The sequence below is a fragment of the Ovis aries genome, chromosome 21, assembly GCF_016772045.2.
Source record: "Ovis aries strain OAR_USU_Benz2616 breed Rambouillet chromosome 21, ARS-UI_Ramb_v3.0, whole genome shotgun sequence".
Classification (NCBI taxonomy): Eukaryota; Metazoa; Chordata; class Mammalia; order Artiodactyla; family Bovidae; genus Ovis; species Ovis aries.
Genome location: NC_056074.1, coordinates 43,827,623 through 43,855,422, shown reverse-complemented (window position 1 = coordinate 43,855,422; position 27,800 = coordinate 43,827,623). Strand labels below are relative to the sequence as shown.

At 53.7% G+C, this 27,800-nt stretch overlaps 1 protein-coding gene across 12 annotated transcripts in view; it reads right to left on the bottom strand.

Moving 5' to 3' along the window:
- PPFIA1 (PTPRF interacting protein alpha 1) overlaps positions 1–27,800 on the bottom strand; it is an 80,135-nt gene that overhangs the window by 43,834 nt on the left and 8,501 nt on the right. For 7 of the 12 annotated variants that reach the window (XM_060404128.1, XM_042238104.2, XM_060404132.1 and 4 more), the window contains exons 3-8: positions 4,785–4,886; positions 4,157–4,321; positions 3,432–3,506; positions 2,979–3,080; positions 2,535–2,756; positions 438–584 (exon numbers count right to left, since the gene is read on the bottom strand). In XM_060404128.1, coding sequence (XP_060260111.1) covers positions 438–584; positions 2,535–2,756; positions 2,979–3,080; positions 3,432–3,506; positions 4,157–4,321; positions 4,785–4,886 — 813 coding nt within the window. Of the gene's footprint in view, positions 1–437; positions 585–2,534; positions 2,757–2,978; positions 3,081–3,431; positions 3,507–4,156; positions 4,322–4,784; positions 4,887–8,027; positions 8,094–27,800 lie in introns of all 12 variants that reach the window. The other 5 variants (XM_060404126.1, XM_042238101.2, XM_042238103.2 and 2 more) reach the window with 1 other exon arrangement.

Genomic DNA, 27,800 nt, shown 5'->3' with positions numbered 1-27,800 from the left:
ACCACAGGAGGTGCAAAGCCTAATCAGACCGGAGCTCGAACCCTGCCTTTTGTCACAGGGACCCCAGTTCCCAGCAGGCAGCCAGCTGCCGTGAAGTTCCTGCCGCCCTTGGCTCTGTCAGTAAAAAGGCTAAAAAGCCAACAGATTCACGTTCAAGTGAAACAAAAGAGTCGTGAGTGGAATTCCACAAAATGGTTAAACCAAATCCCAAATAATTCAAACCTGTAAGTTGCAGTCACCCCCAATTTTTAAAAAATGTATTTCATTCCAGTACAGCTGATTTACCAGGATGTACATCCACACTTTTCGACACAGTATTTTAGGGTCATAAGAACTTTACACTGGGGCTTGATTTCCAACGCGGGAGCCACATGAATAGGTCTTTACCTTCCTCGCACTGCTATAAAAGTCAGACACAGTTCAATGAAAGCCATTACCTGTCGATGCATAGAATCCTTATTTGCGATTTCATTTTCAAGTTTATCATTGAGGTCATGCACAGAGGTGGCTTCGCGCTGTGCGGCGAGGTAGCGTTTCTCAAGGGTAGTGATTCTCTCTTCCATGTCCTCCTTCTGGGCCATGGCCTACACCGGGCATTGCAGAGGAGAAAAGGTAACTCATTATCATGGAATGCTCCGATACACTTCAGAGTAAAAAAGCCGGGCTAAATCCTAACCTTCAAATCAAACGTAAAGTTAGCATCCTCAAGATTAAAGTCCTAGACGTGGCAGTTTTCTCTGACGTGAGCAAAAGCGCGCCTACCTCAGTGTCACGTCTGCCACGACTGGCACCCGTCTGTCTTAACGTTCTGTCTGGGCACTCGGTTTCCCAAGCTTCTTTTCTACATAATAAACCCCCACAGCAAACAGAAAGTATACTAAACCACCCTGTTACTGCAAGAATTCCAGGACAGAAGGTATCCGGCAGGAAGTCAGGACCTCTGTCTGCTACACCATACAGGCAGGCTCGACCCAGAACAGGGAGGGACCTTCAATAGATCCAATGGGGAGCTCTGAGGCTCGTTTCCTCGGGTAGAAGTTGGAAAAATCTCATGCAATTTCCTCAAAATTAAAGTGAGAATATTAACGAGTGGAAAGAGAATTGAAAGTTTAACACAACTGGGCGCGGCCTTCTCAAGCCTAGTTCTTCTAAAGCAGCTACGCCACATGTATGAAGTGCTCAAACCAGGGCCAGAACTTGCTGGTGGTGCGACTCCTGTCCGCCGGCTCAAAACCCATTTCAGGTCCCTCCCTGGTCACTAGTAACCAACGTGGGGAAAGTCCTAACATTAAAAGTGAAAGGTCTTAAAACACCTTTTCCAGAATTCTCTACGTATTAAACTCTGACACCTAATCTCCTCCTACTGCCAAAGAGTAGTGTGAACAGGTTGTATAAACGTGTGCAAATATTTCTGCTTTGAGTTCTCACCCAGAATTACTCACACCAAGCTACTAAACAAGTACCCCTGCTGTACCACGTGTTGGAGGGGTTCCCTGAGACGGTCTCACGGCGGGTGGGGGGGCAGCGTGGGCGCTGTCTGTCTGCGCACAGAGGAGAGGCGAGGCTCACAGGAGGAGGCCTGAGCCAGCACTCTCTTGCGTTCACAGTGACCGCTAGGGAGCTTGTCACAACTCACGACACCCGCAGACGTGACTGCCAGAATCATCACGATTCCACATGGTCACGCAGCTCGGGCCTGAGGGTCTGAGGGGGAGGAGGGACACATACTCACTACGGATCCACGCGTAAGATCGCCAGTGAGTAACACATACTCACTACGGATCCACGCGTAAGATCGCCAGTGAGTAACACTCACTATGGATCCATGCGTAAGATCGCCAGTGAGTGACACATCTCAGTACGGATCCACGCGTAAGATCGCCAGTGAGTGACACATCTCACTACGGATCCACGCGTAAGATTGCCAGTGAGTGACACATCTCAGTACGGATCCACGCGTAAGATCGCCAGTGAGGGACACATCTCACTACGGATCCACGCGTAAGATTGCCAGTGAGTGACACATCTCAGTACGGATCCACGCGTAAGATCGCCAGTGAGGGACACATCTCACTACGGATCCACGCGTAACATCGCCCTACTGCACCGCGCAGGGACCGCTGCTCCGTGCTCCGTGGTGAAGTGAATGGGCAGGAAATCCAGGAAAAGAGGGATAGGACTCACCCTGCTGTACAGCAGAAACCGACACAGCAGTGCAAAGCAGCTATACGCCAATAACTGAATGGATGGATGCATGAATTTCCAGAAAGGAACACACGGGCCGCCCAGAACTTGTAGGAATGCGGAGTCCACACCCAGGGTGCAGCACAGTGCCAGGGCCACCCTCGTGTCGGTCCACTGCCAACGGACCGCCCGGGCCCCAGAGCCTGCGACACAGAGGCAGGGAGGCCACCAGCCACGGTCACGCCGGTGCCCTGCTCTTGCTCATGCAGCCACCCCTAGGCTGAGGTCCCCAGGAGAACAAGGGACCCACAGTCCACCGCAGGACAACGGACGCGGCCGCCGTCACTCACTTCGCGGACGTCCCGCTGCAGTTTCGTGTTCACTTCCTCGGACTTGATGAGGTCCTTCCGGGCCGTGTCCAGGTCCTCCTCCAGCTCCGTCACGTGGGCAGAGAGGGCTGCCAGGCGCTCCTTCATCTGGCTCTGCTCCCGCGACTGCTTGTCGATGACTTCCTGGAGCTCCATCACTTTGGCCAGGTCTTCCTCGTGGCTCAGAGAGCCGTCGGAGGATCTCTAAGGGGGGAAGGAAGCCTTAGGTGGCCCTGTTTCGGGAGGGAGGGGACACAGCACTCCGGGCAATCGGTGAGGTCCACACTGCGTTCTGCGCTCTGGGAGCTCACCGGACCCTCACGGCCGCTCCAACCTACATGGCGTGTTGGTGAGAGGTTCCCAAAAGCCCCGCACAGACTGGACAGTAAGACGAGAACCAGGCAGAGTGCGAGACGGAGGACTTGCCTTTCCATTGGCGCTCGGCGTGCTTTCCTGCTCGTGATTTACATCAAGCACCCCGTCCGTTAGTACCTTTTTCTGGTTATTCTGCTCTTTAAGAATCATCAGCTGAAACCAAAAAATCGCAGGAGAGTAAAGAAGTAAGTGAACACAGCAACAACTCTGAACGGAACACACAACATAAAAGAAAATGCATGGTGATGCTGTCCACCCTGAATAGAGCCAGGTGATCAGAGTCAGAATCTGTCTTCTCCTGGACAAAGGGGCGCTGGAGAGATCCTGCAGCTCTGAGCCACAAGGCTAGTTTACTGGTCATTAAAATGCCCCAGGTGGGCAGGTCCTCAACCAGAAAGACAAATAACACCCGATGCCCACCGCGACAGCCTTCATCCTTTTTCATAACGAAGGGATAAAAATGACAAGCCCTAGCCGAATTACATGACGGCGGATCGAGCTTACCTCTTTGTGTGTGGCGCCCAGCTCTTCTTCCAACAAGCTACACCTCTCGAGCGCTACCCGCAACCGCTCTCTCACCTGAGAGGAAAGGGGCCGAGTCACTGTGTGCTGACGTGTGTTTGCACGTTAGTACACGTCTCACTGTACACTCACCCTCATACACGGCTACCGTAACAGAGCACCTTTAATGTCTCTCATTGATCTTAATGTCAAGAAACTCTGCTTGTTAACAGCTTTCAATTCTAAGTTTGAGAGAACAAAATGTTATCCTAAATTAATTTTATTACCCAGTTTTTAACTGCAAATTGATATACAGAATTTAATAAATCTTGAAATATTTATGCCAACTAATACTTTTTAACTGGGGGCTTCCCAGGGGGCTCAGTGGTAAAGAATCCGCCTGTCAATACAAGAGGGCAGGTTCAATCCCTGGGTCAGGAAGGTCCCCGGAGTAGAAGGTGGGCCCCCACTGCAGTGTTCTTGCCTGGGAAGCCCCATGAAGAGAGGAGCGTGGTGGGCTACAGTCCACAGGGTCGGAAAGACTCGGACATGACAGCATGCACACAGGCAGCGCTTCTTAACTATATTTGAAACTCTGACTTCTTACAGAAAAAACGTATTTACAAGAATACAAGACGCTCAAAAGTCAACTAGTTACACAAACACGTGCGTCGTCCACCTAACAAGGCAGCAAGTGTACAAATCCAGGAGGGCCGGGTGGCTGGTACCTTCTCGTCCAGGGCCTTGTGGTGCTCGAACAGCGACTTCAGCGCCTTGAGCACCTCCACCTCGCTGGACACGCCAGCTGGGGACTGTGCCTGCCGCTTGACCACCGTCATCCGCAGGGACCGCTCGTGCCGTGAGACCAGGCACTCCAGGTGCTCCAGCAGCAGCTGCAGGGAGAGGCCAGAGCAGCACCGTCAGCCTCAGGCTGGGATTCGGGGCAGTGGCTCCTCTCAGCCTCACGCTAAGACCAAAACTGTGCTAAGGCACGTCGGAATCCCGCCAGTTCAGTCTAAAGTTAGACTGGACCTCCCTGGTGGCCCAGTAGTTAAGACTCCACACTTCTGCAGGGGTCGTGGGTTTAATCCCCAGTCGGGGAATCAAGATCCCACACACAGTGAAGCATGGGCAAGAATGTAAGTTGAGAGAACCCCTCCAATGTACTGAGATTACATTAGCTCATCACAGACTTGAAGGGAGGCATGAGAACCCCAAACCGACCCACCCTGGTCTGCTCAGTGGGAAAATGTGGAAAATGGGTTGAAAACCAGACAGAGTTTAAAGACAGCAGCACGGAGCCCGGCGCTGACCCCCGCGGGGCGAATGTCAGCACGTGAGAATCCCCCTACTGACCCTGGTGTTGTTCCTTTCCGCTTTCAGCTCAGCGATTTCTTCTTCTCTTTCAAGAAGCTGCTCCCTGCACACATTCAGTTCTTTAGTAAGTGCTGCAAACTCCTAGAAAACAGTTAAATGAGTGAGTAACTAAGTGTAAACACAAATTTAGAAAGAGAGTGAGACTCTGAAGACTGACACGGTCAAGCTTCTCCAGGCTCCACACAAAGGATCTCCCTGCCCCTCCAGAGAAGAGGAGGTCCGCTGACCCCAAGACCACACAGACCACCACTACTCAGGCCAGCCTTCAGCCTCCACCTTGACCTGGCAGGCCCGTGCCAGGGGAGAACCCGGAATCCAAGCCCGCCTTCTCCAGACCCAGGGAAGTCTGAGATACTTTCCTAAACATAAATCCTAACAACAAAGTGGATGAAGAGATTCTTAAACAACACACAGACAAGTGACCTAGAAACACCGGGGAGAGTAAAGAAAAAAGGTAAGGTCTACAAGGCCACCAGGCTTTGGCGTGTTCCTCTGGGAAAAAGGCTGAAGGCACCCCAAGGCCATCTCTTAGCCTGACTCCACTGAAGTCACCCAGTCATTCAATAAACTGGTTAATATGTTAAATTCATGTTACATGTATTTTATCACAACTTATGCACGTGCGCAGGCGCGCACACACGCAGAACTCTTTGGAGACAAGGTGGCTTCTAAGAGCATCGATCAGCTACAGAACAAGAACAGCCCTTCACGTCAGGATTTCAGCACCGACTGGCAAACACAAAGCTCCAGTCCCGCTGGGGAGAAGCAATCCAGCGTGTCCTCACACCGGACAGACTGCCCACAGGGCATGGGCACTGGGCATCATGGCTGGGAAGCGGGCAGGGAGGGGGGCCACAGGGACTAGGTCTCCTCTCCACGGCCCCCCAGGAGCGAGGGAAGGAGGCAGGCGCTGATCTCCAAGGGGGGGATGTCTACAGGAAGAGCAGGCTTTGGAGGGAGCGCTAACTGGTCAGTTTCAGATAAGGTTAATCTGAGACGTACTCGGGCCTTCAAGCGGCCGTGTCCAGTCCAGAGCCTCCCAGTCTGGAGTCCTAGGGGACACAGGCCAAGATGAGACAGAGCAGCAAGGCGCTGAGTGTGGGCGAGAAAAGCCGAGGTTTGAGCCCAGCGAGGAGTCACTGCTGGGTGGCTGGGAAGTGAGAGGCGCCGGCCAGGGAGGCTGGGGAAGGCCAGGAGGGATGGGGACCATCTCGGGCGTCAGGAGCCCTGGGCAGAGCAGCCACAGAGCCAACGGGTGCCGGGAGGAAGAGTCAGCTGACTGGTCAGTAGAGCGTCTGCTGGAGTGGAGGCCAGCGGCGGCCGGGACCACAGCTTGTCAGCAGCCCTGGCAGGGTCGAAAGCCCAGCGGACGGAGGATGGGGGGAGGCTGGGAGCACAGGCTCGCTCTCGTGAGGGGCTCTGCAGTCAAGCGCTGAAGGCAATCGGGCGACAGTCACAGGAGACGCAGGGTCAGGAGAGCCCTCTTAGAGGATACGCTGGGACCCGAAGGCTGATGGCGGGGGTCCGGGGCGGGGTGGGAGCTGAGCGGGCAGAGGGCGCCTTTCCCGGGCGCACAGCTCACCCACGGTCAGCGGACAGGCAGTCAGATCCATGGGCCCAGATCCAGATGAACAGTGAGCTGGTTGGGGGCGCTTTCTGGAAGTCCTCGTTTAATCTCTTCCAAATTCACTGAGAAAACAGATGCCTCTGCGCTGAGCGGAAGGGCAGGTAAGACACACTGGGGAGGGCAGGAAGCAGGGCGGGATGCCTGGACCGTGACCGTGGGCCTTCGAGTAGACTTGAGGCCGCGTGGACAGGGAACTGACGACAGGAGCAAGCTTCCGCCGGGTGAGACAGGCGTGTGTGTGGCAAAGGCTGGAGAGGCTGCAATGCTAGTGGACCGCAGCGTTTCAGCGGGGGAAGACAACAGGGGAGACGCGGAAGGGTGAGGGGCCGGGCGTCGTGGGGGGCGCGGCGAGCAGGCCCAGGAGGCATGACGGTGCGGCTGTCTGCCCCGCTTCCAATCGAAGAGACCCTTCTCCACATTCCTGCCCACGCCTTAACCCGTTCACCACCAGACGCAAGCCTGTATCTTTCAGACACAAAGTTTCCTTAAGTTTCTCCTAATAGCACCAAACTGTCTTCACTCACCTATGAAGAGACTATTTAATTCCCATCATTTTGGCTAAATATAAGTGCTTCTCACAATGAATTCAACAGTTAAGACCATTCTATGAAAGACTGCTTTGAATACAGTAGAAGATAAACGTAAAGAACTCCACAATTATTTTTACTTAAAGAAAAACTCTTCTCTTTGCTCAAAAGAATTCAACTGAAAAAAAGTATCAAAGCAAATTAAACTTAGGAGTTTAGATAAACATTAGACAGGAAATTCCAAAGTTTAAGATTCCAAAAGCATGTTCATATGTACACTGCATTTGTCTTATTTTTGCAAAAAAAAACTAGTAGAGCCTGAATAAATTCCAAATATGTGCAATAAATGATCTGTGCTATTTCCATGATAGGAACCTAACTGTCAGCATCCAAACTTTTCTCTTTAGGAAAAAATGTTTGTTTGAAAAATACTGTAAGCCAATTAAAACTGACGTTCTATTTACTGTAATTAAAGTTTGAAGTCCACTCTTTGAAAGTGAACAGATACAACAGGCATTGGAATATTTTCAGTTTAGAATGTTAAGTCTGTACAATACAGATTTTTATTTTTTATTTTTTATTTTTGTACAATACAGATTTGCATTTCCATTTGACATTTTCTAGGACTGAGACCAGGGAAAACAATATCCAACCATTAACATCACTTTTAAAGACCCGATTTCCCACAATGTGTTAAAATGTCAATACTCATCATTTCTGGCTCTGGACAACAGGATCAGGTTACTCGAACCAGACATGCCTGGTCAAAGTCCACGATCAAGCTGATTTTATAGTAAGTCCTACACACGGGATGCGACGTTTGGCTCCGGAAGTGATGACCGTGCTCTCTTCCCAGACACCGCAGGAGGACTCGGGGGTCGGGGGGAGAGCAGCAGGGAATGGTCAAAGCCCACCCTCATGGATGGGGTCCCAAACCCTTCCCTTCTCCAGCCCGCATCCCGTGTGCTTCACCTGACCAGCCCGTGTCACAGTCCTACACCTTCTAATCTCTGTAATCGCCACCAACAGTTCTGTTTTATTTTTTAATGACTCATCGTTTTTGCTAACCTGCTGAGAAAAGAACGAAGCTCCCCTGGAGGCAACAGTGTCTGTCCTCTGAGCGGAGGGACGAGGCTGCAATAAAGGGTGGACATGGGGTCTGATTCTCAGGAAACCAAGACGAACACCTGGAAACTGAGCTGCAGAGCTCACGCAGATAATCCGCCAGCCGCAGCTGTGTGCCGCTGCCAGCGCAAAAGCAGGTTGCTGCTTCTAAGTCGCTTCAGTCGTGTCCGACTCTGTACAACCCCATAGATGGCAGCCCACCAGGCTCCCCCATCCCTGGGATTCTCTAGGAAAGAATACTGGAGTGGGTTGCCATTTCCTTCTCCAACGCTTGAAAGTGAAAAGTCAAAGTGAAGTCACTCAGTTGTGTCCGACTCTTAGCGACCCCATGGACTGCAGCCCACCAGTCTCCTCCATCCGTGGGATCCTCCAGGCAAGAGTACTGGAGTGGGGTGCCATTGCCAAAAGCAGGTTAAATCCCAAATTAAAAGATGATCAGAGGTTTATACATTCAAATGAACCAGCAAATCACATATTTCAAACTCCAATGTATTGATTAAAAGTTGCTTAGAAAGGTTGCGTGTAACTATTTATATTGTGACCTAATGTTGGGAGGACAGAGGGATGCCTAGACAGAAAAAGACCAACTTGATGCCTGCGCAAAATACAAGCCACAAGTTCAAGAGACTTATTTACAGTCATCAGTGTGATAGCACTGGATTTCCAATCACTGATTATTTGCAAGCAGAGAAAAATGCATAGGCACTTCAAAGGTCCCAATACATGCGATTTATCTTTTCTTATTTCTAAGAATTGTTGTTCAGTCGCTCAGTCGTGTCGGACTCTTTGCGACCACATGGACTGCAGCAGGCCAGGCTTCCCTGTCCTTCACTATCTCCCAGAGTTTGTTCAAACTCATGTCCATTGAGTCGGTGATGCCATCCAACCATCCTGTCCTCTGCTGCCCTCTTCTCCTCCTGCCATCGAACCTTCCCAGCATCAGGGTCTTTCCCAACGAGTCGGCTCTTCACATCAGGTGGCCAAAGTATTGGAGCTTCAGTTTTGGCATCAGTCCTTTCAATGAATACTCAGGGTTTCTAAGAACAGGGACTGGTAAAATTTATGCTCACACTTAGCGCTTGGCAATTAGGTAACGGAGACTGTATACTCTGTGTACTCCTAAAACAACATGGAGCAGAACAGTATTGCCATGTGACTTCCACTGGGTTAAAACCAAACACAATCTTTTATGTATATATTCTTATACATATTTACATAAGAATATACATATTTCTTATGTAGATATAAGAACTGAGGGCCTGGGTTTGATCCCTGGCGGGGGAACTAAGATCCCACAAGCTCACGGCACGGCCACAGACAAATAAATAAATAAGTAAAGCAAAAGAACGAACTTAACAGTCCAACTCACACTCACACACCAAAGGCCAATCCTCACTTCTTTTTCTCCTTTAAACAACATTAAACCGCAGGGCACAGCAGAGCAGGGACTGCCCGCGTGGCCATCACTCGCCCAGACCCTCCTCCCGCCCGTGCCTCAGCCCCGCCGCGCCCCTGCCCTCCCAGGGCCACCGCATGGGGGCCCCAGCCTCGGCCTCACTGGCTGGGCTCCGCGCTCGCCCACCGCCCTCCGGGGAGCAGCTGACCCCGTCTTCCCACTCTCTTCCCTCTTGCCCCGGCCACTTGCTCTCCACTCAGAACTGCTGTGCTCCTGGGGCTCCGTCCAAGGGCCCCTGTTCTCCCTACACACGCGGTGCCCATCTGACCTGTGTCAGGCTTCACCCCCAGGCCGGGCAACCGTCCACTGGTCCCCTGCGCATCTATACGCGGCTGTCTTAAGGGTCTTCCTCATCTCCCTCCTGGCCCCTCGGAGCAACCACATGGCCTCCCCGCCCCATCCCCAAGCGGGCCAGCTGCCAGGACTGCTGACTAGACCTCCACCCGAAGCTCCCAGACCGCGTGCTGCCGCCTCCTCGGCCTGGGCCACCGTGCCCTGCCCCCCAAGAAACCCTGACCCATCAGAAGTCACTGCCCGTCACCCCTTCCCTCTAACCTCTGGCAGCCACCAGGCTGCTTTCTGTCTCCAGGACCCGCCTGTTCTGGGCATCTGACACAGACCAACGCATGTGTCCTTCGGGATCTGGCTTCCTCCCCTTAGCGCAACGTTCTCAGGGTTCACGCGCAGCACCGTGGGCGCCGCTGCTTCACTCGCTTTCACGGCTGGATGATGATTCATCACACGGATGTGGCACCCTCTGTTTACCCACTCGAACTGCTAGTGGGCATCTGGGTTGCTCATGCTTTCTAACCATGAGGTTGGTACAAAAGCAATTGTGGTTTGGGATCGTGAACGTTAAATCATTACAACTAGGCTCAAACACACCTTTATTAATCAAAATAGCAACCATTACAATCAACATTTTTGCCAACGAGAAATAAGTGTGTTTACTCCTGTAGGGTAAAAATCCATGCCTTGGGATTCAACGAACTCTTGGAAAGCATTTTCTGCCTCCTGCTGGTTGCGGAGGCGTTTTGCCTGCAAAATGTCATTGAAACGCCTGAAGAAGTGGCAGCTGGTTGGCGACAGGCCAGGTGAATATGGCGGATGAAGCAACACTCTGCAGCCCTATCTGCTCCGCTTCTGCAGCGCTGGCTCTGCGGCGTGCAGCCGGGCACTGCGGTGGAGAAGAACCGGGCTCGTTCTGTTGACGAATGCCAGCTGCAGGGGTTGCAGTTTTAGGCACATCCCATTGATTCGCTGAGCACATTGCTCAGAGGTAATGGGTTCACCAGGATTCAGAAAGCTACAGGGGATCAGATGGGCAGCAGACCACCAATCAGTGACCACGATCTTCTTTTGGAACAAGTTTGGCTTTGGGAAGTGCTTTTGAGCTTCTTATCAATCCAACTGCTGAGCTGGTCTTTGCCAGTTGCATAAAATCCACTTTTCATCGTACGTCAAAATCCGATGGAGAGATGGTTGTTGTTGTGAAGGATAAGAGAAGATAACACTTCAAAATCATTATTTTAAAAAAATTTTTGGTCAGCTCATGAAGCACCCACTTATCAAGCCTTTCCACCTTTCCAATTTACTTCAAGTGCCAAGCAACTGTAGAATGGTCAGCATCGACTTCAATAACAACTTCTCATGTAGTTACAACAGGATTAGAGTCGATGATGCTCTCAGCTGGTCGCTGCCAAGCTCTGATGGCCGGCCACTGGGCTCATCTCCAAGGCTCTCGTCTCGTTCACAGACTTCTTGAACAGAAGGGGGCTTAGGATGGAGCACACACACACACACACACACAGGCTTGAAGCAGCGATAAAGGCACGCGTGAGAAAAGCCTCCCTTCCAGCGCCCTGTCCGCTCCCACACGACAGGTAACTGAAGCCAGCGTTTCTTGCGGATGTATGCATACATGGACGCCAACGAATGCAGCCATTTCCCTCCCTCTTCTATGGTTACGGACATAACCTAAGGATGCTTCCCATCAGTCCACAGTTCCTTCCCTTTTTCACCGCTGCCATGACTGCATATACCAATGAATTCAAAATCGGTGACTTGTCCTTTGTGCACTGGCTGATGGACATTTGTGGTTTTGCCTCTGATCTTCCGCTGTTACAGATAAACATGGCAATGAATGGCCTCGCACATATGCTATTCTGCACGTGCGCCAAGTTTATCCGCAGGGTAATCGGAGAAGTTCTGAGTCAAAGGACATTCAGTACTTTAATGGGCACTGCTAAACGATTCCTCATGGGCCAGCAACGCGTGAAAACACCGGTTGCTTTGACGTCCCGTCATCCTGGGTGTTACTCAACCTTGGCGTCAATGTTTCTTTTTTGGATCCATCCTGCGCCTTTCTCACGCATCACACCCAAGTCCGCAAAACCTTCTTCGGTGTCAGACACTGGCTACGCGCCCGCCCCTGGGTGTGAGCGCTCCCGCACTCCCCCGAGCCTCTCCAGGCAGGGGATTGGCTGGCGTGTCTCTTACAAAGAAGGCCCAGCTTGTCTGTGAGGTTATTATACGTCCTCACTTTCTCACTTGACAATGTGTAACATGAGTGCCACTTTACCCTCATTTCAGCTACTGTTATCTTTCTTTGATCAAACACAAGTGAGGTTGGTCTGTTTTTACTTATCCTAATATATCTGGACATCCCTATACTGTCCTACAGAATGGCTTCTGACCATCTTCTCTTAAACTGAAATGCTCACTGGCAGGAGTACACACATCTGACTTATATAGCCCTCCAGTGCAGTCATGCCCAAACACTTAGATAACAAAATATTTTACCGTAAACAAATGCTAACAATTCAGTTTATGTTACAATTAGGGTATGTACTGATTTCTTAAACTCATTGTTTAGGTAGATTCTTAAAACAGATGTAACTTTACGAGAAGACAGATTATAATTTAAATATAATGGGGGTGAGGATGCATGCTTATATGTAGATGAGCCACTTTGCTGTTCAGCAGAAACTAGCAAAGCACTGTAAAGCAATTATGCGCCAGTATAAAAATGATGAGTGAAGAAAGCATCACAAAAAGGGGCTGCTGGATTGCCCTCAGGCGCACACAGAAGACCTGCTGGCTCAGAGGGTCCCGTCAGTTGACTCACAATGTTTCTGATGCCATAAATTACGCGCACGACATAAATACCAGCTCTGCGCTTTTGCCATCTCTCTTGCCATTCTGTAACTTGCAGGGTTTTGATGTCTTGACGAAGAAAAGTCAAGATCAGAAGCAACTATCATCGCGTCCCCTGAGGAAGGACTGCTCTGCACACGGTCAGCCGGCATGGCCCCTGTACCATCCTGGGCAGGTGAGGACGGCCTCACTGCTTTTTAAATGTGAAACTTCATTTGCAAAAGAAAAAAGGCATTAATTTTGCTCAAATGTCACCACCATTTCTCCATTTAGAATCTTTGCCTTTTCTAATCTCACCACGGCAATAAAGGACAGATTAAAATATTATGCTATTATAAAACAGTAAAAATAACCATAAACCTTTGGTTATTTGGTTGGATATCCAAATTACTTAATTATATATTACATATATAGTATACATGCCCAAATAAATATAAGGCAATTTCAAGTACAAAGCAACTCCCCCAGCTTTCCATTAAGACAACTGCCAACAGGCTGGCCGCTTTAACAAGCACTTTTAGGAAGGCAGATTGAACAGCCAACTCTGACTCAGGCTCGGGTCCACATGTTTATGGAAACAGGTAAAATGACTTATTCTAGTTGCATGCGAAGTTTTTGCGTCTCAGTTCAGTGCAGTCGCTCAGTCGTGTCTGACTCTTTGCGACCCCATGAACTGCAGCACGCCAGGCCTCCCTGTCCATCACCAACTCCCGGAGTCCACCCAAACCGATGACCATTGAGGCAGTGATGCCATCCAGCCATCTCATCCTCTGTCGTCCCCTTCTCCTCCTGCCCCCAATCCCTCCCAGCATCATGGTCTTTTCCAATGAGTCAGCTCTTCACATCAGGCGGCCAAAATAATGGAGTTTCAGCTTCAGCATCAGTCCTTCCAGTGGACACCCAGGACTGGTCTCCTTTCTGTGTCCAGCTTATATTCTAGCTGCGGTCACATCACAAGGACTGAAAACACCTCTGAGAGATTCCTTTTGTTCTCTACTCTTCGCTGGGACCCCAGCAGCTCTCCTTCTGGGAGCCGTTTGGGAAGCATGTGACACTGACCACCACGCGGGCTCCCCCACGCACCTCACGTTAAGGCCACCACGGGGGGCGCTGCACGGGGCTCCAGCTGCAGGACACTGGGCACTCACTGCTCCCTCACCCCATGGCCACGCTCCAGGGCCACTGGCGGTCCTGCCACAGCCTCCTGGCAATGGCACCACCACGGAACATGGGCAGAGAAACGTGCGGGAGGGCTGGGAAGGACAGTGTCCGAGCACCCTGAACTTGGAGAGGAAGCCGACGCCACCTCGAGGGAAGGACCGGGCTTGGAGGAGCAGCCCCGCCCGGTGGTAAGGCGCCATCAAGCCGCCCTCCCCGGCACCACTCCCGGACTGCCCAGGAGGTCACAGCTTAGCAAGTCTCCATAAAGCTTTGTGGTGTGCTCCAGGTTTTTCTGATTTAGTCACAATTTTAGAATATTTCAGGCTTGTCATTAGCTGCCATAGAGCCTCAATTTTGCACCTGACCTCGGCAAAAAAAAAGCCACAATCCTTTTACATGGGTTGAAGCAAGAGAAGGGGGCAACAGATGGGATGGCCTCACCGACTCAATGGACAGGAGTTTCAGCAAACTCCAGCAGACAGGAAGGACAGGGAAGCCCGGCGTGCTGCAGTCCGTGAGGTCGCACAGTCGGACACAACTCAGTGACTGGACAACAACGAAGCTCTCCGGAAAATGACTTTATGACGTTATTAAATGAGAACATCTGAGACAACGTAGGAGCCTTCGGGCCCTGCCTTCCAGGGCCCTCACGGGTATCAGCAAACAACTGCACAGAGAGGCTTATAAGACAGGACCTGCTCTGCTGCCCTGTGAGACTGCAATGTCGGCAGCAAGAGAAATTTCTACCACGTCCCCAGCAGGTGCTACTGGAGAGCAGCTCTCTGACATGCGACAGGGCCGTGAACACCGCACCTGACTATGCTCTAGAGCGGCAACGGGACTCTGGCCAGCACGCGGCAGACACGAAGACCACGACTGACCACTCAAGCCTCAGTGCGCAGGAAATGAGGACGGCTGAACGGGCCACTGCCGGGACACAGCAGACGGAGCGCAGGGATCTCCAGCCCATCAAAGGCCGCGGGATAAAACCATAACCAAAAGGGCTTATCAGGGAGTTCCTCCTGGGGCTCGAGTCCACTCGGCCAGTAAAATACAAGTTTAAGAAGGAACAGCTTCAGAGGATGCACGGCTACTTTCATAGCACTTCCTGAAATTCTGCTGACGAGTCAAAGAAACACAAACGCTCCAGTGTTTAAGGCCACAGAGCCGAGGCTGAAAGTAATAAGGACAACTGAGCTTGAAAGAGGCTTTCGATTCTGTCATGCAGCTTTCTTAACAAGAATGACATTGGCTACTGGAAACCGACGGAGCTGATTGGTGGAAACGATACAGATAAAGGCTTTATTGTCCACGCGGCATCTCGCTGCCCTCGGGGCCGCCTCTCGGCCTGTCGCGACCCTGTCTGCCCATCGGGAGTCTCCCCGAGAGGCTGGCAGACGACCGGCTCTGCCCCGGCCACCCCTTTCCTGGGAGCCACAACCGCCAGGCCTTGGTCAGCGGGTTTTCCCCCCACCCCACCCCATGTCACAGCTGCACACTCTCCTGCAGCCTGAACCGGGGCCTCGGGCCGGGCTGGACCACTCACCTCCTGCTCTAGGCTCTCCCGGGTCGCCTGCAACACTCCTCTGCAGGGACCCTCGCCTACCCTGAGGAAGACGATTCCCCACACTGTTGAAAACAGCCCGGCAAAGAGCTGGGCTCCACGCAGGTGTACAGGCGGCAGCTCTACATGGAGTCAGGAACACAGCACCTCCCACAGCAAGGATTGCTACTCTGTAACCTTCCTCGACTCCTGTGGGTCTGTGTATCCCCTGTCCTGCAAACCTGTCTGACAGGAGTCCCCTGTTACAAGTTTTACCCCTTAATTTAACAAGAGGATAGCTCAGAATGAATCAAAGGCCCAGGGACACAACCCTGACTGCAGGTACAATTATGTAACGACATAACCACAGGTGGGCCGCTTTCTCCCTGGCTCTCGTAGGCCTAGCAGATCGAAACGCAGCCTGAGGAATGAGGCGCCCTGTCCAAATAACTTACCCAACAACAACAGCAGTTTCTGAGGCACTATACTAAGTACACACAAGGTTAAATATTAACGGCAATAACTTTATTTTCAATTAATGCTTTATGGTTTTCCAAGCATTTTCATATATTTTATCACATTTTATTCGCAGCCACCCAGTAAGGCACTCATAGTGACCTCCTTTTAAAGTCAGAACACAGAGGCCCAGGCAGGTTAGTGAAGTGCAAAGGTCACTGGGTTAATAAATGGCTTGGAACTGAGAACTGAATACAGACGTTATGTTATCTGCAGGAGAAGATAACCTGCTAAGCACCAGAACCAAGCCCACGTGCAGACCGAGATGCCCCCACTTGTGCTGGGGGGCGCGGCGGGGGGGGGGGGCACGGTAAAGGGTCTGCAGACAGACGACAAACATGTGGTGAGTGCTGCCAATTCCGTGCAGTTATCACAGTGGATGCTCCATTCGACGTCTCACTAAAGCTGCCTGTAACACTGGGAAACAGAGGATCTCTATTTTATAGGCGACAAAACAGTCTTAGAAGTGAAACACCTTGGCTGAGATCGGTATGTTATTAAGCTGGGGATGTGAAACAGAAGTAGGGGGTGGAAAGAAGGAAAGACTGGGTGGAAAAGAAAAGAATTACTCAACAGCTAGCGAAGAGGAACAGACTGTCACAGCCAGCCAGGAACGTCACCACCATCCCTGCAAGGAAAGCGGAAGGGCAGCCACACATCCCCAGGAGATGAGCTCGTGATTTCTCCTGCTTCCTCATGCATGGCCTTGATATATCCAATCCTACTGCTTCATCTGCTTTTTTCTTAAAGTTGAAGGTGTTTTAAAAACTGGAGAAAAGATAAAAAGAATAAAAAGTAAAGCCAGCCCCAGGCAGCAGACTCCATCGTTTCCTCGAGATGGGGCAGCCCCTGAGGCCCAGCAGAAATCAGAGGTGTGTGGAGACCACCCAGGGCTGGCCTCAGCCGTGAGACAAAGGTGGGGTTTTGTACAAGGGAGCGGGAAAGGCATCCGGGAGAAGGGGCACGTGCAGGCCACGTGTGTGGGCAGGGGAGCAGGCTGAGCAGACTGGCCCGGCCAGGAGGACAGGCGTTTACGCAGGGAAGCACTGAGTGAGCGGAGGGAAGCCGAGACGCGCGCCGGGAGCGCCAACGAGGAGCTGAGCCTTGGCCTCTGCTGCCAGGACGGGGCACTACGTGCACACAGCCGAGGCTCAGGCTCACCCAGGAGCTGGGTGGGTTGGCAAGGAAGGGCAGGAGACGCCCTGTGAGGTTCGGCACCCAGGGCCCATGCCGGGAAGCCAGAAAATGGAAGAAAAGAGCAGCAGTGTTAGCAAAGAGAAACCGAGACTGTGCCGCGCGGTCCTGGAGGGGAGAGAGGGCAGAACGCGGAGGCGGGCAGCGTGGGAGGAGGGCAGCGGGGAGGCGGGCAGCAGGGAGGCGGCCAGCACAGCTCTGCACACAGGCCGCGTCCACAGACTGGCTAAGCCCAGGGCCTCAGCACGCGAGATGCGTCCAGAACGCAGGGCTGGAGACAGCCGCGGCAGCCCCCTTCGACGGGGCAGAGCTGGACCACCTGCCCCTGACGACAGACAGGGGGCGAGAGGCCAGGATGCGCGTGTGTTCGCCAGACACGAGAGGAACACGTCTGTCCTAATGAAAATAATTATCCCACTGCCTGGGGGCAGCAACGGCTTCCTTTCCCTCAATTCTTTCCACAGAGGCTTTCCTAGCGTGAAGAAAGGGAACCTAACACCTGCCACTGGGCGCGGGAAATACACAAAGATGGGAACACGAGCTCCCTCCAAATCACTGACGATATTTAAAGGGACCATGAATGCGGACTTCCTGTATCAGCATGTCTTAATCACCACACAGCTTCCAGGGAGATAACCTCAAGATGAAGTTAACCGAAGCAACACTGGTAGGGTTTCAAAGCACAGAAGAACACGCATTCCAAGTCGACACCAAGGAATTTCACTTCCTTCTTGAGGGAAATGAAACCGTTTGAGCAGCAAGATGAGGTATCACCAGCCTGAAGTCGCTTACTGAACAGGTACACCAGAAAATGTCTCACTTCCTGGCCGTGCCTGACCCTTTTAATAGTCACTAATAGTGAAAACACCTTGGTGAAACAAATAGGCAAGTACTGGGCATCCAAGGGTTTGTACAAAGCACGCAAACCCTATCAGCAGGAATGCGTTTTCACGCAACCTCTTAATTCACTGTTAAACTTTTTGGGGACCAAGAATTTCTACGGTCTGCACAAGAAAACAACCTTGGAATGTGCATTCTTTCCAACTTAAACCCTTTGTTCTAACCACCCACCACTGTTCCCCCATGGGCCTTTCGACTGCTCAGGTAATCAGCAGGCACCCTGCTACACACACCACAAAGGCAGCAGCTCGAGATTGCGAAACTGTCTCCTGGAAATGGAGTAAAGGCCATCAGAACAGGAAACAGAAACGAGAGCGAGCGATGGAGACAGAAGGGCTGGCAGGAGGAGGAAAATCCCAAGCCCTGACTCCAATCTCTACTCGCTGTACTCGCCTCTCTCTGGCAGGAGGTCAGGGCAGAGAGGAGCTGGACACGGCCACTGTCCCTGAGGCCTCCCGCCAGGAGGAGGCCTCGCCATCTGCCGCCGAAGCGACGGCTCCCTTCCACTGTCAGTGCTCGCGGCCAGGTAGCTGCTGCCTGCCGTCTGTTTCGGCCACCCAGCCTCGGCACCCCCATCCTCCACTGGGAGGTGCTCTGCCCTTGAGGAACGGCATATGACCCACAGGAGGAGCCGGAAGCCTCAGCCACCTGCTGTCCCGGCCTCTCCCGCACCTGGGGTCAGCGCAGAACAGCCTCAGACTCACCCATCACGGGCCTGGAGCCCAGGCTCCAGCCGGGAAGCCGCAAGCAACGTCCGGAGGCGGGCAGCCATCTGCAGCCCTGGGCAGCGATGTGGGCAGTGCGGGTGCGGTCTCCAGATACGCAGCCTTCCCAGAGCCTTGCAGCAGCATGGGGCCCGCGGCCTCCCGGCCCGGCCCTCCCCACTTCCCCAGGATACTGGGAAGGCTGCAGGGTCCACACAACGACATACTTCCTGGGTGGATCATGCAGGCAGTCTGTCATTGAGCCCCCAGACGGAGCAGGCTCATTTCACTTACCACAGAGTTCACCCACGTTTCTCAGCAAGAAGTGTGAGGGCATGTTAAACACGCCGCTGCCTCCGCGACATCGCCCCTCGAGGACGCACTGGGGCACGGGCAGCTGCTGCACACACCGCACAGCCTTCCCCGGCGCGCCCTCTCTGCTCGCTTCCCTCGCTCCCCTCTCCTCCCTGCCGGTCACAGCTGACCCCCTGCCGTAGCCACTCTTTCTGGCACTCCTCTGCAGCAGCCTGCTGGAGGCCAGGTGGCACGGCCCGCCCCGGGCGCCCAGCTCTGGGGAGGCTCTGCGGAGGTTCAGGGCAGCCGCGCAGTCCGCAGGGAGGGCCCAGCCCTGCCCCAGCTCTGCGTGAGGCACAACCTCCGAGCCACACGGACCCAATAGCGGCTCCTTCCATATAGGCAAAAACAAACACGGTTCAGACAATCCTCACAGGCTCCCTCGCGTCGCTGGATTCCTGGCCCTTCTCACAAAACCTCCATCGACACCCAAAGCAGGAACCATACCCCACGCAAGTGCACCGGGATGCTCCCCACGGGCGGCTGAAGGGCCTGGCCCCAGGAGAGGGACTTCCGTGCCCAGCATCCTGCCTCGCTCCTTCGGCCCGGCCGCGGCCAGCAGTCCACCCTGCCCTCCGCCACAGCAAAGGGTGGTGCAGGAACCGGAGAACACAGACAGTCATGGAGCAAGAGGGGCGCGGAAACTGGCCAGGCCCAGGGCTTTCCCCCGCACCCCCCGCCCCAACCCCCGAGGTCCCCTGAAGACCCTCCAGAGACAGGCTTCTGTCCAGAAAACTTCACGCTTGGGACAAATTCCCCCTTACCCTACACAGAAGCGCCCAGAGGTTCCAGGAGGTGAGCTGGGGACGGAAGCAGAGCAGAAGGCGTTGGAGGGCTCTGCCACGGCCGCGGTCACGTCACAGGTGAGACGGAGGACGGAGCCGCTCGCCCCGACACGCGCGCCGCTCCAGAGCCACAGCGCCCGCCTCGCTTGCAGCTGCAGCGGCCGGGCTCGCAGGGGAGCGCAGGAACCTCACCAGGTGCCGAGAGCCGGCTGAGCGACACACAAGCTCTGGGGCTGTGGGCACGCGCTGCAGGAAAGCGTGTCCGTGCAAAGTGATGAGGGACAGCGGAGGAACTCTCTAAAGAGAAACAGAAACGTCTAACCCTAAACGTCTGATTCATCAAAGGAAAGAGCCGCAGGAAGAGTCAGAAAGGATTAGACGAGACATCTGAGAAGAGCTGACCTCAAAGACTCAGGGCAGAGAAACCGACCGCCAGCGTCAGGAAATCGCCACGTCTGTGCCACGGGGCCCTGCCAGGTGCTGTGCTGAGCACCGGGGCACAGCAGCAGGGCGGTGGGCTCCGCGGGGACCACTGGAGGGCCCCGATTCCGGGTGGCGCCCGGCCGCCCACAGGCAGGGTGTGCGTGGAGGGGCTGGGGCTGAGCCCACAGGGACACAGAGACCCTCCACGGAAGAAGCAGCAAACCCTGGCCCTCCCTGGACCAGCCCCGCTGGCCCTGGGGGCCCCCTGCCCACCCCCACCTCCTCCTGTGGGAGGAACCCTGCAGTCAGGATGCCTGGGGGCCAGCACTGACCACCAGCGTGGCCGGCCCGCTCCCGGCGCCTCGGTCCCTTCATCTGTAGGGGGGCACGTTATAGCGCCTTGCTCCCTATCAGTGGCACTGTTAGCAGAGCGGTACTGAAATGAACAGTACCAAACGGCACTGTTTGAAGCATACTCTGTAGTATCATTTTGAGACTTCGCTGAGATAATTCACATAGAGAGGCTTAGAGGCTGTTGCCTATCACTTATAGGTGGAATTAAGTTTAAAAAAAGAAGACACGGGAATCGCCTGGTGGGCCACTGGGTCAGACTCCACGCTTCCACTGCAGAGGCCACGAGCTCCACCTGTGGTCCAGGAAACTAAGACCCCATGCCCTGCTTAGCACAGCCAAAAACAAAAACAAAAAGATACAAATGAACTTGTATACAAAACAGAAACAGACCCACAGGCAAAGAAAACAGTCTCGTGGATCCCAAGGGGAGGATGGGGCCGGATGATGGGCCGGGGCAGACGAGGGATCTGCGACCAACACGCACGCACTAGCACGTGCGAAACGGGTAGCGAGCAGGGGCCCCCTGAGCTCAGGGGGCGCAGCCAGCAGTCGTTAGTGCCTGATGTGGGGAGAATCTGAAAAAGAATACGGACATATACGTGTGCAGCCCAATCATTCTGCTGTACACCTGAAACTAACAGATAGTAAGTCAACTGATTACACTTCAACTCTTAAAGGGTCAGAGGCAATAAAAGTTGGCTATTTTTACCTAATCTCCCTCAACATGCATCCACACAGCCCTGAGACAACGCCTAACCCACGGCAGACATTCAGCTCAGTTGAGTTCCGTCGCTCAGTCGTGCCCGACTCCAGGCCTCCCTGTCCATCACCATCTCCCAGAGTTCACTCAGACTCACGTCCATCGAGTTGGTGATGCCATCCAACCATCTCATCCTCTGTCGTCCCCTTCTCCTCCTGCCCCCAATCCCTCCCAGCATCAGGGTCTTTTCCAATGAGTCAACTCTTCGCATGAGGTGGCCAAAGCACTGGAGCTTCAGCAGACATTAAGAACAGCTAGATGAAAAGGAACAGCCACGGCCCCTCACTGATGAGAATGCCGAAGGCCCACCTCCGCGAGGGGACTGACGAAGCTGACCAGGAAAGTCCCAGCGACCCGGCCTGAGCAGGCTGCTTTCCTCGGAAGTGCTCCCGCCCTGACTCTGACCTGGGGTCGGGGGCGGGTGTGCACACGCGCGTCGATCTACCCGAACACAGGCCCAGGCCCGAGTGTGAGAGACCTGGTGCCCCCATCGTCGGCTTGAGGACAGAGGCGTGCTGTTTCTGGGTGAAACGCCTGCAGACTGCGCGGGCAGGGGCAACGGGCCAGCTGGCCGACAGGGGAGGAAAAGGAGCTGAGCCACCAAACAGCAAAATAAAACTCTACACAAACCTTCTTCAACCCTCTGGCCCAACTGATTTCACATGCAGCCATGAATGAAGTCCTATTTTACGTTGTGATGTGCGTGAAAACAAATACCACATCAGACTGCTCAAGTGAATACTCAGACTACTGGAAACGCATCCCCAGCCACATGGGTTTCCACTTTAGGGAACAGAGGACCTGACCTTACCTGGCATTCATGTCTCCCGTGAACCACTTTACAAGTGGGGAGGAGAGCGGGGGGCCCGGCTTCTAACAGCACCTTCTGGTTTTAAGAGAGATTGATGGCTCTGAATATCGATCGGCCACTGCCTGAGGTCGATGCTCCTGCCACTGTTGGGAAAGGCTTCAGATTACACAGGCAGGGCGGATAACTGGCCCACGTGCAAAGCAGAAAACCTTGGAAATTCAAGGGAGGCTGCAAGTTCCCAAGTTCATTTTCAGAGCAAAATGAAACCTCCCCACAGAATAAGAATGAGACCCAGCTAGCCAAGAATAAGAACTCCCTGGGTGGACCTTCCTTGCCAAGGAACCATGATCCAACCTGCCAACCTCAGCCAAGAGCTCACTTTCGGCCACAGGGAAAACCTACAAAGTGGAAGCATTTTGTCTGCATCTAATTAGCAACAGCAGGCAGCGAACCTTCACTGTCTCCCTTCGAGAGTGAGGGGGGCACCGCTGCTCACTGCTCCACAGACAGGACCCAGGACCGTGTACTCGGCAAGGACGCCAGCGCCTCACCTGCAAAGGGCCGGGTGGGACAGGAGACGCTGGGTGTCTGAGGGTGCCTTTTCCTACAACTCTGAATTTTGAGCCAAGTAAACACTTTATGTATTTGAGAAACATTAACTCCAAAAGAAAAAATGCAAAGCCTAAAATTAAGAATAAACAGAAAAAAATGAACCTAATTGTGTATCAAATTTTATTCGTGTGGTTCATGTTACCTCACATTGCTTTAAAATCTGTTATTCTATCTATACGTTCTTCAGATACGTTTATTCTAAGGCCCAAATCAACTGCAAAGAAACTCTAAAGCTTCATACAGTAGGGTCATTACCATAGTATGGTAATAAAATGTTGAAAATATTTCATGTACATCATAGGACAAAGAAAATAATGCTAATATCATTAGACATCAAAACTCGGTGTAAAATAAGAATAAATATAAAATAAAGTGGAAAGGCTCCATTTTAATTTAAGGAAATAACAATGTGAAATCCAGGGTTCTTAGAAAATGAGCATTCTGTCTGGCTCTGTTCCCCAGAAGGACCTGAGAGATGCTCACCCCTGTGACAATGAGCCCACCTGAGCCCCAGGTGCTGATCCCAAATCCCTCCCCACGGAAAGGCACCGGGGCTTCTCAGAGGGATGAGCCTAGACCTGAGGCAGGAAACACACAGTGAGGGCCTGGGACAGGTTTTGTGCCAGAAAAGAAGACGTTCAGGGACTAACGGGGCCTTGGCCCAAGGCCGCAGGAGCCAATCCAAGGGGCTCAAGGTGCCCGTCTCTGGAAAGAAGACGACAGCGGATGAACACGCCAGACGAACACCAATGCCAGTGTCCACAGGGGCCGAGAGAGAAGGAACGGCGAGGGGCGCTCCCTAAGAGGCGAACCAGTGGATAAACGGAGGACTGAGCACCGAGGAATCTCCTCTGCAACTTCCAGGGTTAGAAGAGAGGTGGCAGGAACGCCAAGGGGCCCCAGGGCCCTAGGAGGTCCCCGAGGACCAGCAGCAGTGCCGAGTCGAAGAGGGGCCTGAAATCACCGCCGCAGCCCGGTGAGTCCACCTTCCTCCATGAGAGCTGGCCGCCTGAAACCACTCCGCCCCGAAGCAAGGCCAGAAGCGGGAGCAGGGAGGTAGGCTGGGAGGCCGGAACGAGCCACTGACCCTGCGGAGCTTGAGCGACACGTTATTTCCACTTTAAGAACCGTTTCCTTAGCAGAAATAAAACTGCGTTGGAATATGAGCGTTTTGGAGGAGTTTTAGAGGAGTTTTATACACAGGGTCGAGCTGGTTCTTTGAAAGAGTTAGTTGCCAGGTTTCTTAGCAGGAGCTAAGAGTTAGCAAGCAGGGGACAAGGTCAGAAGAATGGCCTCCCCTGAGAGAACATATTCCCAAAGGCAAAACGTATCACGTGAGGGATGACCTCTAACCCAGCGCGACTGGGGTCAACCTCCTTGGGTCAACCAGATCTCACCAGCGGACCCTGGAGGCGGCTCCAAGAGTCAAGAATCACAGGCCCACAGCCCACCCACAGGAGGCGGGCGTGTGCGCCAGGCCAGGACCTGGGAGAGCGCAAGTCTCCTGGACCCAGACCGTGGGAACAGGTTGGGGGGGGGGGACGGCGGGGCGCAGGCCAGCGTCCAGGGTGCAGAGAGGGGAGGAGCCACCAAAAGGCTGCGGGGGAGTATGACGGGGCAGGGGAGTGTGAGCTGCAGGGAGTGTGGGGCACGGGGGAGTGTGGGACGTGGGGGAGGGAGTGTGGGACGTGGGGGAGTGTGGGCTGCGGGGAGTGTGGGCTGCGGGGAGTGTGGGCTGCGGGGGGAGTGTGGGCTGTGGGGGAGTGTGGGCTGCGGGGCATGTGGGGCATGGGGGAGTGTGGGATGTGGGGGAGCGTGGGGAGGGGGGAGTGTGGGCTGCGGAGAGTGCGGGCTGCGGGGAGTGCGGGCTGCGGGGGAGTGTGGGCTGTGGGAGGAGGAGGGCCGTGCCCACAGCCCAGGGCCACCATCGCACAGAACCCTGCAAGGGTACTGGGTCGCAGTCAAACCCAACAGTATAAATGGCTTCAGAAACCACCACCACCAGGAATGAGCATATCTTCTAAGTGGGCTTCTGCCCCCTCCACCCCCCAAGCACGCCTCCAGTGAGGCCACTGAAAGGGCACCCCTGAACCTGAGTGCCCAGAACGCACCTGGGCGAGGAGGACTCGCCGCATGAGCTGCCCCTCACTCTGACCCTGAGCTCGGTCCTCCCTGACTGGCTCACTCACTTCACCCACCTCACTCCAGGCACTGAAAATGAACCCACAGTGGGGACAGGGGTTCATTCAACGGGCTGCGACTCACCCTCTTCACTTTGACCCTGGGCTGCCGGACGACTATGCCCTGTGGGGGCCGCACGGCGGAGGTTCAGGGGCGGCCCTGCCTCGAGCTGCGCCAGCCAGCGGCCCCCAGACCTCGCCAGGGGCTGCCCCTCTGTGTACCCCCGAGGCGCCCACCCCCTCTCCGGGCCCCCTCCTACCCTGGCGGCTCTCCACTCAGCGGGCACAGTCTGCCCTGCTCCTGGCCCAGCCCGGCCTCTGCAGTCACCGGAGGACTCGGTCCCCAGGGTGCTGGGGTGCTGGGTCCGCCCGTCCCAGCGATCCCAGCCTCTGGGAGAGACAGAGCACAGCCCGGGCTCCCGCCCGCAGTGGGCCCCGAGCACTCTCTCTCCTCCTGGCTTCATCTACTGGGGTTCTCTGAGACGTCTTTTTAAAACCTCAACTGTTGCTCTCAAAAAGACTGTAAAATCACTGCGCTCAACTTTGAGAATACAATCTCCATTTTCAACCTTCAAGTGGAACTGGAGGGGACACTAAAAGCAGTCATTTTTTCCAAAATGAAAAAGAAAACCCGCGTGTGACCACGTCACAGAGTCCCAGGACCCCTCCCTCCTCAGCCTCCTTCTCCACCGCCAGCAGCGTCATCGCAAGGCCGCCTGGGCTGGCAGGGGCGGAGGAAGAGGGGGGACTGGACCCTCTGTTCCCAGGCGGCGTGGCTGCGGGCTCCACCTTCTTCCCAAGTTCAAGCAACACTGAAACAGCCCGGGCGAGCTGGGGACTCTGAGTAGAAGCACCACCCTGGATGCCAGGCCAGGACCCCGGCTCTTGTCTTCTCCTGTATCACTGTGACGGCTCCATGCGGCTTCCCCTGGCGGCTCAGATGGGAAAGACTCCCCTGCAATGCAGGATCCCTGGGTCGGGAGGACCCCCTGGAGAAGGAAATGGCAACCCTCTCCAGTGGGTTCTCCAATCTTGCCTGGAGAATTCCGTGAACAGAGGAGCCTGGCAGGCTACAGTCCATGGGGTTGCAAAGTATCAGGCATGACTGAGCAACTATCACTCACAGTCACTCAAATGTGGCTTCAGACGAAAGAAGACACCCAGGGCATCCCCACTTCCAGTCACAGACACAAACAGCTTTAAGTCAGCCTACCAAGAGCTAGAAAAGCTAAATACAGTTTAAAAGAGGTCCTCAGGCAGCCACAACCTAAGATTCCAAACAAGGGAATTAGCGAGACTGAGAGGGCCGCGCCTTCCCTCGGGGCTCTGAGCACAGCCACTCTGGGGGCAGAGGCCGGGGGTAAGTCCAGCAGAGGGACTGGCTAACACAGCTCTGGGCGGCTCCCCGGGCTGGGAAGACAAAAATTCGAGCGCAGGCCTGACAACTCGGGCTGGACGTTAGAGACCAAGCTCCCCAAGAAAAAGAGAGGCACGGAACACGTGCCCAACACTCTGCCCAAACCGGCTGAGCGCTGAGCATCAGTCACCTCGTGGTGTTCAGGAGGCAGCGGCTTCAGGACCTGGTGAGAAGGGGGGTCCCTGGGAGGCACTCCAGCCTCCAGACAGAGCCGCTGGAGGGTTCCTCCCAGGGGCTTGGGGGGGTGGGAGGAGGTGGGTGAAGGCTGCTGAGACTGAGCTTTCAAGGACCCCCCAGCCTCAAGCCACTCAGGCCCTGAGTGAACAGAGAGCTCTGTCCCCTCCTGGAGATCTGTGTCAGAGCAAACTAGAGAATACAGCATCACTCAGAACCTCTAGGGTTCTCCAAACATAATGTCCAACATGCAACCAAAAATCAAAAAAGGGTGTGACAATAAACAGGACCAAGAGAAAAAGAACTGAGTCAGATCCAGGAGTGTCAGAGGTGTGTCGGCATGTCAGAGCTGTGCTGGAGGCGTCAGATGCAAACATCACCTGCTCAAAAACATGCCTGACAAAAGGAGACATTTCTGAGAATCAAAACCGACTCTAGAACTTTACAGTAACAGTGACTGAATTTAAGAACTCAGTCTCTGGGCTTAACATCAAACTGGACATAGCTGAAGAGAGGATCAGTGAACTGAAGGATGGATCAGTTAAAAAAAAAAAAAAAAGAGGGAAAAAAGTACAGAATGTATCGAAGGAGCCGGCTGTTAAACTACGTTGTTAAAACCTATAAATGGGGCCCCTCACAGTGGAGAGAAAGGGGAATAAGACAGAAAGGGGAATAAGAAGTGCCTGCAGGGACTGAAACTAAAGAGCCTCTGAATGAAAGTGAAAGAGGAGAGTGAAAAAGCTGGCATAAAACTCAACATTTCAAAAAATGAAGATGATGGCATCCGCTCCTATCACTTCATGGCAAATAAATGGGAAAACAACGGAACAGTGACAGACTTTATCTTCTTGGGCTCCAAAATCACTGCAGACGGTGAAATCGAAAGATGCTCGCTCCTCGGAAGGAAAGCCGTGACAAACCTAGACGGCACTCGAAACAGCAGAGATGCTGCTTTGCTGACACAGGCCCATTCGGTCAAAGCTACGGGGTTTCCAGTAGCCGTGTGTGGATGTGAGAGTCGGACTGTAAAGAAAGCTGAGTACTGAAGAATTGATGCTTTTGAACTGTGGTGTTGGAGAAGACTCTTGAGAGTCCCCTGGACAGCAAGGAGATCCGACTAGTCCATCCTAAAGGAAATCAGTCCTGAATATTCATCGGAAGGACTGATGCTGAAGTTCCAATACTTTGGCCACCTGATGCAAAGAGCTGACTCACT